The following is a 13,890-nucleotide window of genomic DNA, read 5'->3' as shown; positions in this document are numbered from 1 at the left end:
CTGAGCTTTGGCAAGGAAGGTGTTATGAGAGAGTTTGGTGAGAGTCATTTCAGTGGAGTGTAACGTGAGGAAGCCTGGCTGGAAAGGATCTAAGATGGAGCTGGAGGAAAGGAACTTGATACAGCAACTGCAGACAGCATGCTCAATGAGCTTAGAGATGAAGAAGGGGAGAGAATGGGGCAACAGCTGGAGAAGCAAGTGATGTCAAAGATGGTTTTTGTTTTCGTAAAGACTTAAACATGCTTGTATTATGAAGAGAATGAACAAAAGAAGAGGGACACATTACGGAGAGAGATGAGGGATGAGGTAAGAGTGGGGCAAGCAAGATCAGATGATTGAATGGGGTTGCTGATACATATGGGTTATAAGAAAGCTTAGCCTCAGTGACTGGGGAGGAGGTGGTGATGGTAGTAATGGTGGGGAGAGGCCCTTTCAATGGGGATTTTAACGTTATACCAAAAATACTAGAGAAACTGCTGTTGACCAGGTCCAGTAACGAAAGTGTACTTCTCAGATCCTGACCTAACAAGACACTGATTCTAATCAAGGCCTCAAACTACTTAGAATTTCACAGGAAAAAGAAAACAATAAATCAGGAGCACTTTAAGCATAACCACTACTATAGACAAAATTTGAAATTGAACATAAGAAACAAAAATGGTTGCACAACATTTTTCAAACACTTAATATTTCTTCAGCAATTTAACATGTCCTCCTCTCTCAACAACCAGTAATACGTTATGTGAACAGTTGCCATAAAATTCTAGTAATAAAACTATGATCAAATTACAGCTGAAATGCAAAAGTTACTATTTCATGTAAGGTTTTAGTTTCAATATGACCTAAAAAAAATAGTTTGATATAAGCAGGGCTGCAATTCAAAACCTTTTAAATAGGTGCTAAGAGCTGCGGAGTACTATGTACCTTCTACCTATCAAAAAGTTAATCCTCGAGAATAAAAGAGGTCTAACTAAGTTGTGTAACAAACTAACTTAAATGAAACTGTAATTCTGGATACGGATAAGGAAGATTTATGAAACAAAGTCTTAAGAGTCTGGGTGCAACTCATGTGGATTTTATCCATGGTAACTGCTAGTAAACCTTATTAGACTGTATTACTAGGAATAAAGTAAACTGACCTGTCTGAATAGAGGGTTTTTGCACCTATTAAGCCTAATGTCATCTTTAAACTAGTTGAAATAAAAATCCTGCAGTGAGCAAAAAGTTTCACATGACTAAATCAGTTGCAGTTTTTAAAAATTTTTGTCCCCATCAGTAACATTCCCAAGCTCAATTAGGATTTTAAGAAAACAAGTATGTGGAGGTAACTTGGCCAAGAAAGGAACAAAATATTCCGTATGTTCAGCCAGAAAAAGGAACTCTGTTTAAACTAATGTAAATAATATACTCATGGAAGTTTTTCCCCCAAAAAGACAAAACCAAGGCAGTGTTCTAACATTACAATCTTCAGAATACCATATAAGATTTCTAACCCACAGTCTCAAATACCTACTCTACCCAGCACTGAAATAGTCCATTCACTATCTACGTTTTGCTGCTTGGCAACAGCAACTAATTATTTCTGGTTTCAGAGTAGCAGCCATGTTAGTCTGTATTCCCAAAAAGAAAAGGAGTACTTGGTGCCACAAGTACTCCTTTTCTTTTTAATTATTTCTGGATATTTCCTATACAGATTGATCATAGTTATGGCAAAATAGATAACTGCTGTTTTTAAATATAATCCAGAATGTTAGAATATTGGCTAATACTATGAAAAGAACTAGCCTCAAGGTCAGGGGTGGCCAACCTGCGCCTGAGAAGGAGCCGGAATTTACCTATGTACATTGCCAAAGAGCCACAGTAATACCTCAGCAGCCGCTCCCCCCCACCACCCCCCCAGCTCCGGTATGAAACTGTAGAAAAACCTGAGTGTCTCTGGATTAAGTTTAGAAGCGTGAGCAACAAGGGTGATGTCATGGTGGGAGTCTGCTATAGACCACCGGACCAGGGGGATGAGGTGGACAAGGCTTTCTTCCAGCAACTAACGAAAGTTACTAGATCGCAGGCCCTTGTTCTCATGGGAGACTTCAATCACCCGGATATCTGCTGGGAGAGCAATACAACGGTGCACAGACAGTCCAGGAAGTATAGGGGACAATTTCCTGGTGCAAGTGCTGGAGGAACCAACTGGGGCAGAGCTCTTCTTGACCTGATGCTCACAAACTGGGAAGAATTAGTAAGGGAAGCAAAAGTGGATGGAAACCTGGGAGGCAGTGACCATGAGATGGTCGAGTTCAGGATCCTGACACAGGGAAGAAAGGAGAGCAGCAGAATACAGACCCTGCACTTCAGAAAAGCAGACTTTGACAACCTCAGGGATCTGATGGGCAGGATCCCCGGGAGAATAACATGAGGGGGACAGCTGGCTGTATTTTAAAGAATCCTTATTGAGGTTACAGGGACAAACCATCCCGATGTGTAGAAAGAATAGTAAATATGGCAGGCGACCAGCTTGGCTTAACAGTGAAATCCTTGCTGATCTTAAACACAAAAAAGAAGCTTGCAAGAAGTGAAAGACTGGACAAATGACCAGGGAAGAGTACAAAAACATTGCTCGGGCATGCAGGAGTGAAATCAGGAAGGCCAAATCACACCTGGAGGTGCAGCTAGCAAGAGATGTTAAAAGTAACAAGAAGGGTTTCTTCAGGTATGTTAGCAACAAGAAGAAAGTCAAGGAAAGTGTGGGCCCCTTACTGAATGATGGAGGCAACCTAGTAACAGAGGATGTGGAAAAAGCTAATGTACTCAATGCTTTTTTTGCCTCCGTCTTCACGAACAAGGTCAGCTCCCATACTGTGCTGCCCAGTGCAGCAGTCTGGGGAGGAGGTGACCAGCCCTCTGCGAAGAAAGAAGTGGTTCAGGACTATTTAGAAAAGCTGGATGAGCACAAGTCCATGGGGCCGGATGCGCTGCATCCGGGAGTGCTAAAGGAGTTGGCGCATATGATTGCAGAGCCATTGGCCATTATCTTTAAAAACTCATGGCGATCGGGGGAGGTCCCGGACGACTGGAAAAAGGCTAATGTAGTGCCCATCTTTAAAAAAGGGAAGGAGGAGGATCTGGGGAACTACAGGCCAGTCAGCCTCACCTCAGTCCCTGGAAAAATCATGGAGCAGGTCCTCAAAGATTCAATTCTGAAGCACTTAGAGGAGAGGAAAGTGATCAGGAACAGTCAGCATGGATTCACCAAGGGCAAGTCATGCCTGACTAATCTAATTGCCTTCTCTGACGAGATAACTGGTTCTGTGGATGAGGGGAAAGCAGTGGATGTGTTGTTCCTTGACTTTAGCAAAGCTTTTGACACTGTCTCCCACAATATTCTTGCCAGCAAGTTAAAAAAGTATGGGCTGGATGAATGGACTATAAAGGTGGATAGAAGGTTGGCTAGATTGTCGGGCTCAACGGGTAGTGATTAATGGCTCCATGTCTAGTTGGCAGCCGGTATCAAGTGGAGTGCCCCAAGGGTCGATCCTGAGGCCAGTTTTGTTCAATATCTTCATTAATGATCTGGAGGATGGCGTGGATTGCACCCTCAGCAAGTTTGCAGATGACACTAAACTGGGAGGAGAGGTAGATACATTGGAGGGTAGGGATAGGATACAAAGGGACCTAGACAAATTGGAGGACTGGGCCAAAAGAAATCTGATAAGGTTCAACAAGGACAAGTGCAGAGTCCTGCACTTAGGACGGAAGAATCCCATGCACCACTACAGACTAGGGACCGAATGGCTAGGCAGCAGTTCTGCAGAAAAGGACCTAGGGGTTACAGTGGACGAGAAGCTGGATATGAGTCAATAGTGTGCCCTTGTTGCCAAGAAGGCCAATAGCATTTTGGGATGTATAAGTAAGGGCATTGCCAGCAGATCGAGGGACGTGATCGTTCCCCTCTATTCGACGTTGGTGAGGCCTCATCTGGAGTACTGTGTCCAGTTTTGGGCCCCACACTACAAGAAGGATGAGGGAAAATTGGAAAACATCCAGCGGAGGGCAACAAAAATGATTAGGGGACTGGAACACATGACATGAGGAGAGGCTGAGGGAACCGGGATTGTTTCGTCTGCGGAAGAGAAGAATGAGGGGGGATTTGATAGCTGCTTTCAACTACCTGAAAGGGGGTTCCAAAGAGGATGGATCTAGGCTGTTCTCAGTGGTAGCAGACGACAGAATGAGGAGTAATGGTCTCAAATTGCAGTGGGGGAGGTTTAGGTTGGATATTAGGAAAAACTTTTTCACTAGGAAGGTGGTGAAACACTGGAATGTGTTACCTAGGGAGGTGGTGGAATCTCCTTCCTCAGAAGTTTTTACGTTCAGGCTTGACAAAGCCCTGTCTGGGATGTTTAGTTGGGGATTGGTCCTGCTTTGAGCAGGGGGTTGGACTAGATGACCTCCTGAGGTCCCTTCCAACCTGATATTCTATGATCAGCTGCCCCCCACCTGTCAGCAGCCCTGATGGTCAGCGCCTCCCACTCCCTCCCCATGTGGCATGCAGGAGGCTCTGGGAGGGAGGGGGAGGAGCGAGGGAGTGGCAGGCTCAGGGAAGGGAACAGGAAGGAGCAGGGGCTGTGGCAGAGTAGGGTTGAGCAGTGAGCACCGTCCCCCAGCACACTGAAAAGTTGGCACCTGTATCTCTAGCCCCGGAGTTGGTGCCTATGCAAGGAGCCGCATATTAACTTCTGAAGAGCCGCATGCAGCTCTGAAGCCACAGGTTGGCCACCCCTGCTCAAGGTAAACATTAATGTGTAGATCATCCTCTAAAAAACAAGCACAGCCATATAGTAATTATAGAAGTAATAATAAAACAAAGGGATAAGAAATTGATCGCAGAACACAAGCTTTCGTGACCTAAAGCAATTAGCATAAGTATAAGGCCTTACAGCCTGAGTAAGAGTAGTTGCTCAATACACTGGCATAAGTAAGCAAACAAACAGTGACCTAAAGTTACAAGATGGCACAAGACTTTGTTTATTGTTTTGTAACACTCAAGTGTTGCAAGAAGGCAACATGTACCAGTTTTAAGAGTATTTTTTGGAGGAAACATTAGCAAATGCTTAATCGCAGGTAACCATAGTAGTACAACTGATATATATGTTCATGAGTTTATCTTCATTACTATACTAACCTACAGGATAACATTATGTGAGTGAGCAAGTTAAAATATGGTAAAGGAGAGATGAGCTATGCATACATATGCCTGTGAACCATCAAGGTCTATAAAACATCCTGGTCTCAGGTACAGCCATTGGGAGTTCTTCATCGGCGTGCCCGACTATTATCTGTCTCAACTTTTAGAACTCTTCCCAAGAATAGAGTGAGTATATACCTATAATGGTACTGGCTGTATTAACAGTGTTGTATTACATCACTTTACTTGTCTGGATTTGTTTACTTATTGGACTAATCGTTTTAATAATAAAAATTTTACAATTACAGAAGATTTTCCCTGAGTGTGAGTATTATTGTCACTGTCATGCCCCCCTGGGGTTCCCAAAGCAGTAATACTGATAATGCTGGGCCTAATCTTAGGTCAAGAACCTACTAAATTTCAGAGTGTTACTTGGGGATTCTAAATCAATAAAAATCAATCAATAGATCAGGCAAGACAAGGGAGAGGGGTAATTTGCAAAAGGGCCTCCATCCATTTTGTGCTTGGAGTTTTGCACCTCCATCTGAATAGCAGTAGCAAGTTTGAACAGCTGCACCTATAACTACCCAACCGTGGGTGGAAATCAAGTGGCTAGAAGTGAAGCTACTCATTTTTGCAGCTGCAGTTCATATTACAGGAGACAATATGTGAGTGCAAATTGTATCTGCAAACAAGAAAGAGGCAGGGCCTCTCAGTCTGCTGAAAAACATAGCCCAAATTATTTAATATATTGAGCTAAATAAACTCATTAACCTTATAGCACTATATCTTTGTGAATTATTTATGTACCATAGGATATAAAAGATGTAGTTTAGTATAATTTATTTATATTTAGTGTGTGGCGGAAGGGGAGAAGAGTTTAATTTTGATACATATACTGCATTGTAAATTAAACTGCACCTACCTCACACTGAGCTTATGGATTTGTACAGAGATCTTTAAACAGTCCAAGCAGAATATTTAAAAATCAAATCATGATTTTATACCACAAATAAAATAACGTATTAACACTTTAGCCTGAAAAATGTTTTATCCCGATTAGTTTATTAATCATGGCATGAGATTATGCCACAGTTAACATAATATCTCAGATAATTATATTTCTCCTTTCATTTCTGTTAAACTAAAGCATGCTAAGAATTTCCATATGGAATAAAAGAATTCCTAATTCCTGAAGATGATGTGCTAAATGTTAGTGTGCTGTTCTCATTCATCAAACAGCACTGTACTCCTTTCAAATCAAATAAAAAACAATCTACACTCCCAAACTACACAAAAGCGCCAAAAAGAGCCCAATGGTGCAGCCCATGAATAGCTGCAAATGCAGCTGACCTACTCATAAATTCTGATGGATTTTTTAAACAAATACAATAGTCTAAAAATTAAAGTCCTGTGATACCTTGAGTTTGAATATTTAAGAAACTGACTGACAGCTCAGTGGGTTAATACATTACTCTTTGGCAGATTGACTTAAAATCCTAAACTAAGTAAAATGGAGTTTGGTAGTCTCACAGTTCATTTGACCACACAGTAATTATTGCCTTGTTTACCATAATTGGTAATCAAGACAGAAAAAGGTGTGCTAAAATCTTACATGGTTTATAATACAAGATGGCTCAAGCTGCTATTATTGTTCTCACTTTCATGTACACTAAATTCACTTATACTTTATACAAAATAATTTGGTATAGAAATTCACAAATTACTCTGATAAAAGATACAACTGCAAGACAGAAACCTCTATTTGGCAATACAAGAGACATTTGAAATTCCAAATGTATAACAAATACAATTGAACCTTAATAATTCATATGAATGACTGGTGAGGGGACCCATTAGGAATTATGCTCCAGAAATTTGTGAATTAAGCTCCAATCCTGCAAGGGCTACACACACATAGCCCCCATACTCAGCCCCTACCCCCCAGTCAATGTAACTACTCACGATTAACTACCTGTTTAACTACCTTGCTGAACTGAAGCCTTAGCTCTTCTTAGCTAATCCTGCTCTCACTGAAGCTAATAGCAATATTTTTAATAATTTCAATTAGACTAAAGACTAGGTCCTAAATGAATAAAACATACACACACCAGGACAATTCCTGAGAGAATGTAATTTATTTTGAAAAGTATAATTTATTTTTAATTATTTCTAATACCTTATATACTACCAATTATATTGGAGAATATTTTATAAAAACAATGAACTCTTTCAGTAACAGAAGACTTAACTAAAACGCTCAGCTAGTCTGTGTTTGCAGAGAAGTGCGGTCTGACTAAGGGGTTTGTTTGGTTTATGTTGTTGTGGGGTTTTTTTGTTTGAATTATCAGGTTTGCTTATACATACAAGCACAAACATGACTAAACTGTACCTGACAACTCCTGTTATTTTTGCCATGACCTACAAAGGATTGAACAACTGATATGAGACACAGAGAGTAGGTTTGTTTTTTAAAAGACAAATGATCTAAAAAACTAAAACAAAAAACAAACCATTAATTCTCTCATACTTCTATGTGCATTTATGTTAAACTATTCAGAAATTTAAACCTTTAAAATTGTCTTACCAAACAGTTGTAAATTACAGAACTGTTATTTTTACAGGACTAAAAAATAAAGATACATGTCCCTCTTCCAGTCTCAATGGCAACAGTTACACTCTAAAAACTGGGCTGCCATCATCAATGATGCTGATGCACACACAAAAAACCCATAACTGTTTCATGCCATTAAAAATAAAGTGAGGAAAATAAACTTCACCTATCAGAAACAGAAAAAAAATGGTAGTGAAAGTCATTTTATATTTCTAATACAAGTTAGAGATGAAAGAGTTTTACACACAGTCATCTACTTCATTCCTCTGTTAGTGCTTTTTTCCCCTCCTCCTGTATATTTTGGAAGGCTTTCTTTGATCTAGATTTAAAGTTTCCTAAGCAATGTGACTCTCTTCACTTTTCTTGAGACTATTCGAAATCAATCTCACTATAAGAAAGTATTTAAAAAGTGAAGAGCAAAAAAAATTTATAAACCTGATTTTTTTTTTTAAATAAACACCTCCTCTTTACTACTATTTTTCTTCTTATAATCCCCTGCATCCTGGCCTGCACCCCCCAGGCTTGTAAGCATCAATGAAAACCATTGCCGTTATAGAAAAGAAAAACAACATGCCTGGCATTCTCAATCTCTCCTGCTGGCAGTCTCCAGTTGCTGCAACTAGAGAATCTCTCTATTCTGAACCAGAAATACAATTGACCATCAAAACTAAAACCAGTTTGCACACACAGTACACAGAGTGGGACCAAGTCTGGCTATATCATTTATTTCCAAGATTCATGCTGATTAACTCTCAGAACTCATTCACACTGACTGTTTCCATCAATGAGTTATGTAATGTATTTATTACTTGACAGAAATAAATGATGAATATATAATCAAGCCATATTACATTGTATGTCATATCATTGATAAAATATGAATACATGGGGAAAAGAAGTTTTATTTTAAGTCTAACCTAGGATTTAAAACAAAAACAGATTCTTAAATCACAAAATAATTAGCCTGATACTTCAGGTTCTTCTCATGTCTCTTACCATGATGAAAAAAGGATGGAAAGCTAAACAAAACACATGCTTGTTACACTGAAATTAGCTTTCCCTCCCCAAGTTTAGCAAGTTACATTCACCACAGCAATTCAAAAATAAAAGCTGAAAAACCTGGTTAAGATGTCCATCATTACTACGTTGCTTCACTTTATAAGTAATCATAGTATTGAATAAGAACAGATAACACAACATTCTTAACTAAATATAGCTGTAGTAATACTGCTATTGCTAAGGTTATGTCAACTTTTCCATTCTAAACCTCCTCCTAACCCTCTTCCAAGAGTTTATAACTCCACTATAAATATTCAACCTGGCATGAAATTTAACATACAAAGACTTGTTCCTGAAGCAATTTTTTTAAACCCCAAATCCCAACTCTTCTCCCGACCCTCTCCAGAAAAACAAAAATCTATTCACATGTTTTTAACTTACAGGAGTGCATAAAAACTGGAAGTTCACTGACTATTCCCCCCCCCCCACACACACACACAGTAACTTAGTATACTAAGATTTTTTTAAATGAAATTTGAAAGACATTATTGAAATCTTCAAACATGATGGTACAACTTGGAGGAGGCTTTTTACTCTTTTTTTTTTAAAATATTCATAGCTTGTGCTCAATAATAGGCTAAAAATATACAAAGCTTTGATTCTGCAATACACATGCGCTTAATTTTATAATCATGAGTAGCCCCACTAATTTTGATGGGACAAGTCACAGGGCCATAGGTCCCAATCTTGCAAAATGCTCTTTGCCAATAGATTTCTGCACCCACTTCCAATAGAAGCAGGATCTGGCCCCAAATCAATTTTAGTCCACTGATGAAAAACAGATTGAAATGCTTTGCATTTGTTTAAGACTTTTCATCTGAGTAGCTCTAAGTGATTTACAAACTGTAGCTCTCTCAACTCCCCAGGAGAAAAGTAGATATTATATTCCCCATCCACAAAATGGGGAAGCTGAGACAGAGATGTGAAATGACTTGCATGTGTCACTGACAGAGCCAGAAGGAGAATGAGATTTCCTGGCTGCCAGCCCTATGCTCAGACCACTATCTCAATAGTGCCTCTGACATTAAATACATGTGTAACTGCCCCCACCTCCACCCACTATCACTGTCCCTTTTCTGAACTGATAAGTGTGAGAGTGTGACTACCTTACAAAAAAAGAAGCAGGTAACTCTTTATTACACACTCTAATACCTAAATATAATGAGACATCTCAACAACAACCCAACCCTGCAAACCCTTACTCATGTGAGTAATTAGTGAAGTTAGTGGGAATACTTGCTTGAGAAAGCACTACTCACATGCGTATGGGTTTTCAGGGGAAGGGCCTCATTCGATAAGTCACCTCCCTTGTGCCTCAGTATCAGAGGACACTGTTGCAACTTTTCATTCTTAACCAACCCTTGACAAACCTATTTGAAATTTACAAGTTAAAAATCAGAATGGCAAGTGCTATGGCAGACCCTTGCCTATAAACAATGTAGAAATTCACCCTCAAGTGGAGAGAGTCTTTGGTGTGGAGCTCTTGCAAGAGGAGGAGAAAAGAGTGGTAAAGCAGAAAATAGTTCCAGAAACCAGGCATACAAGAGCGTTTATTGCAGTCTTTCCAAAATAGCATTTGATTTGTTTTTGCACTATTAAAAGTAATCTAGTAGATCCCTCACAAACTTAATGTAAAAATCTGCAATCACTGTCAGAATCTTACGATGACAGAGTCAGATGTCAAGTGACTATCACTGCATGATGTAAGTACCAGCAATCAATGTGGAAAGTTCTAAAAACTCCATTATCCCGCTCCCATTGATATCTTTAACCTATTTACAGGATATCAACTTGCCAAACCAATGAACTCTTGTTAGCACAATAAATTCTCCAATGTAAGACTTCTTTGGAGCCACTAAATTTTAAAAAACATTCCCTGTCAGAGAATATGGCAAACATCTGTCACAGTACTAATTTTAGAGCATGAATTCTTAAAGTATTAAAAAATTACCTTTTCAGCTTGTCAAAATGTGTTAAATTCTGCTATTCAGGTTAATAAAAGCACAAGACAAATATAATTATGAAGAGTTCAAGAATTTCAATTATTGAGTCAGATATTCTTTCCATGTCAGTATGAATATAGGAAAGAGCACACAAATAAAATTAGTAAACAGTGCAGAACTGCTTAGTATGTTTTGATAACTGACCCAACAATAATCTTCCTTCAATGACTTCATTATGAAGACTCCAGCTAGCTGTTTAACATATATAATGCTAATTATGAAGATTGGAAAGGTGTTCTTAAAGACAGCAGTCTGCTTATGTACATTTTGTGAAATATAGATGATAAAGATTTTATATTCAATTTAAAAGTACAGCATGACTTTGAAGCTTGAAGGTCACATACAGTAACTGTCCTCATCAGGATTCTTATGTGAGACTGTATCTTCTGTGCTACATCTATATTTAGAAGAAGAAAAAAACAGGACAACCTGCCCTATCATGAATTCAGGAAAGTTCAGCCACTAATTATCATCATTAATCTATTTCATTAAAAATTCTAAGCAGTCTATTATTGTGCTAAATCTCAAAATAGCAAGAAAAAAAGAAGACAAGTTGACTCTGGACTCTGCTTTCCAACTTTATTTTCCCTACCAGAAACCAAGCATTATATTCAGGTCAACAATGACCTTAGGTAACAGATGACATATTTTCTCTATTTTAACAAACATTTCAAATGCATACATCATTTAAGAAGGTTGGCTTTTTCCACCCCTCTCTCCTATCAATGCTTTTTACTTTAATAGACCATAAATTTGATTGCACAGAAAAGTTAAAGAACCGTGCACTTGTCTTTTTTCCTATCAGGGATCTACCCAGCATCATCCTAAAAAGCTTCAAATGCAAAAAATTACATTAGGTGGCCTAAAACAAAAAAAACTCCACATGCCAGAAGCCGGTGGTGTCAAAAGATGAATTCCCATCTTTAGTGAAAACTTCACCTGTGATAACTGATGTGAAATTATTGTAATAAATACGATTAAAAAACTGTAAAGTACAGATATTATAAGACTCTTGAATAAAACATGGGCTATAAACAGACCCCAACTATACATGTATAACATAGTGACACACTACAAAGCACATGTGAACATGTAAAGGATGCAAACAAAGTAAGTATGTTCAGACTTACCCCATTCTAGATACTCAAGAATATTCTTCTCTCTCCTCAGGGGGGAATTATTACATTCATCATAAAGGCAGATGAGTATATCCAGCAAGGTTTCCACACTGAAGCACTGCCCATTAGTCCGAGTTGGCCCATCCAAAATAAACTGTTCCAACTGCCTCAAACGCACCTCTCCAGACATGGTTGTTTCAGTTTGTACTGGGGTTTCTTTTTTAATTATTATTATTTTTAAAAAAAAAAAAAACTTTTAAATGGATTGTTAAAAAAGAAAATCAACAACGTATGTTTTTAAAACAAATGTCAGTGTAGCAAAGGTGGTGCTGAATTTACAATCCACCTCAGTGTTCCTAGTCTGAAAACTGAATCTCGGTCAGTTTCACTAATATACACACACATATACAGTATATACACATTTGACTGAAAAAAGAGTTATCCTAAAAAAAAATATTTTAATACTTTTAAAAAGAAAGAAAAAATATATCGTCACTCTTGACATTTAAATAATAATAATTAAAATGAAATTCAACCAAGACTGACACCAATTTTATCATATATAGAGCAATAGAGATATTTATATATTTAAAAAGGTCTTCATTCAAAATTCAAATCATGCAACATAATCCTGAAAAGAATCCCACTGCATCACTAAAGTGTAAAAGCCCCATTCAGTTTGCATCAGCAATTCACTTCCCAGGAAGGAGCAGCAGAAGGAAAAATATATAAAAGGAAGAAGAAAATTAAATGCATAGAGGAGGGGAGGGAAAGGGCTACAAAATACCCACCACCTCCACCTCCTCCTCCAGCACCACTCGGTAAATGCATCAGTGGCAATTTCTTCAGAAGGGTGGGGGGAACAGGTCGCTGGAAGCAGCCCCTTCCTCAGGGCTCAGCCAAGTCCTGTCTGAGGAAGGCTTTTCCTTTCTCCTCCTCCTCCTCAAGGAGTCTCCTTTTAAGGCTTTTCAGTGATCCCCAAAAATAAAAGGCTTCATCCCCCCACCTTCTTCTCTGCTGTGTGTGGAGTGGGGCGCTAACCAGCCCCCGAAATACCAGCACCACCCAGGGAAGGTGGGGGGCAGGCTAATAACCCTGTCAAATCCTTCCCATGTCTGTGCGTGTCCTCCTGCCGGGTGTCTGCCCGGGGAGCGGGGTGCCCCCCCTCCTGCTGGAGGAGATTAGAAGACACTGGACATGTAAGGCCCCCAGGTGCTGGGAAGTGCTGCTGCCGGTGTTTTCAATCCAGGGGATGGAGAGATGCTGCCCCGGCTTCGCCCCACCGGGCTAAGGGCATCTTCCTCCGGCGGGGGGCAGGGAGGGCTCCCAGCCTGCGCCCCGCTTTCCGCTCCGCCGGCTCCTGCTCCTCCACACGCCCCCCCACACACACACACACACTTCGCCGGCCCGGCTCCCGGGTCTCCCCCTCACTCACACCCACAGGCGGCGGCGGCGGCCGCTCCTGCTGCTGGGCTCTCAGGATCCAACATGGCGGCCTCCCCAGCCCTAGCGGACGGAGCAGCCGCGGCGCACAGCTGCAGAGAGCGGCGCTGAGCCTGGGAGCTGCTGCTACTGATGGGATTCAGGGCGGGGGGCGGTGGGGGGAGCCGTTGCTGCAGCAGGGAATGCAGGGATAGAGGCGGACTGAGGGAGGGGGGGAGGAGGAGGGGAGACCAGGATGCAACGCCCCGAGGGCTACTGCAGGAGCTGCGAGCTCCTAGTCGCTCCTTGGTGGAGCTGGATGGCTTCCCTCGCTCACCCCCGCATCATGGAGCCCCCTTTGCTGCTGTGCCACTTCTTTCCCATACCCCGTCCTCTTAGTCCCCCCCTCCAAAAAAAAAAGAAGAAGCGGTGGGCGTGGGACCCACCTAGCCCCAGCTGCGCCACTGGCTCCCTAACTTCTCTCCCCATGGT

The 13,890-nt window shown here is 40.5% G+C and overlaps 1 protein-coding gene across 4 annotated transcripts in view; it reads right to left on the bottom strand.

The window, feature by feature from the left end:
• Positions 1-13,545, bottom strand: part of CDC42BPA (CDC42 binding protein kinase alpha) — a 319,972-nt gene extending 306,427 nt beyond the window's left edge. For 3 of the 4 annotated variants that reach the window (XM_084624867.1, XM_084624865.1, XM_084624866.1), the window contains exons 1-2: positions 12,768-13,545; positions 11,989-12,192 (exon numbers count right to left, since the gene is read on the bottom strand). In XM_084624867.1, the coding sequence (XP_084480993.1) occupies positions 11,989-12,192; positions 12,768-12,807 (244 nt within the window). In that variant the 5' untranslated portion in view covers positions 12,808-13,545. The remainder of the gene's footprint in view (positions 1-11,988; positions 12,193-12,767) is intronic. The other variant, XM_084624864.1, reaches the window with a different exon arrangement.
• Between the last annotated feature and the right edge of the window lie 345 nt (positions 13,546-13,890).

Source organism: Lepidochelys olivacea (assembly GCF_965140295.1).
Source record: "Lepidochelys olivacea isolate rLepOli2 genome assembly, chromosome: 3".
NCBI classification, from domain to species: Eukaryota; Metazoa; Chordata; order Testudines; family Cheloniidae; genus Lepidochelys; species Lepidochelys olivacea.
The sequence above is the reverse complement of the archived record's forward strand: the minus strand, read 5'-3'. Positions and strand labels throughout refer to the sequence as shown.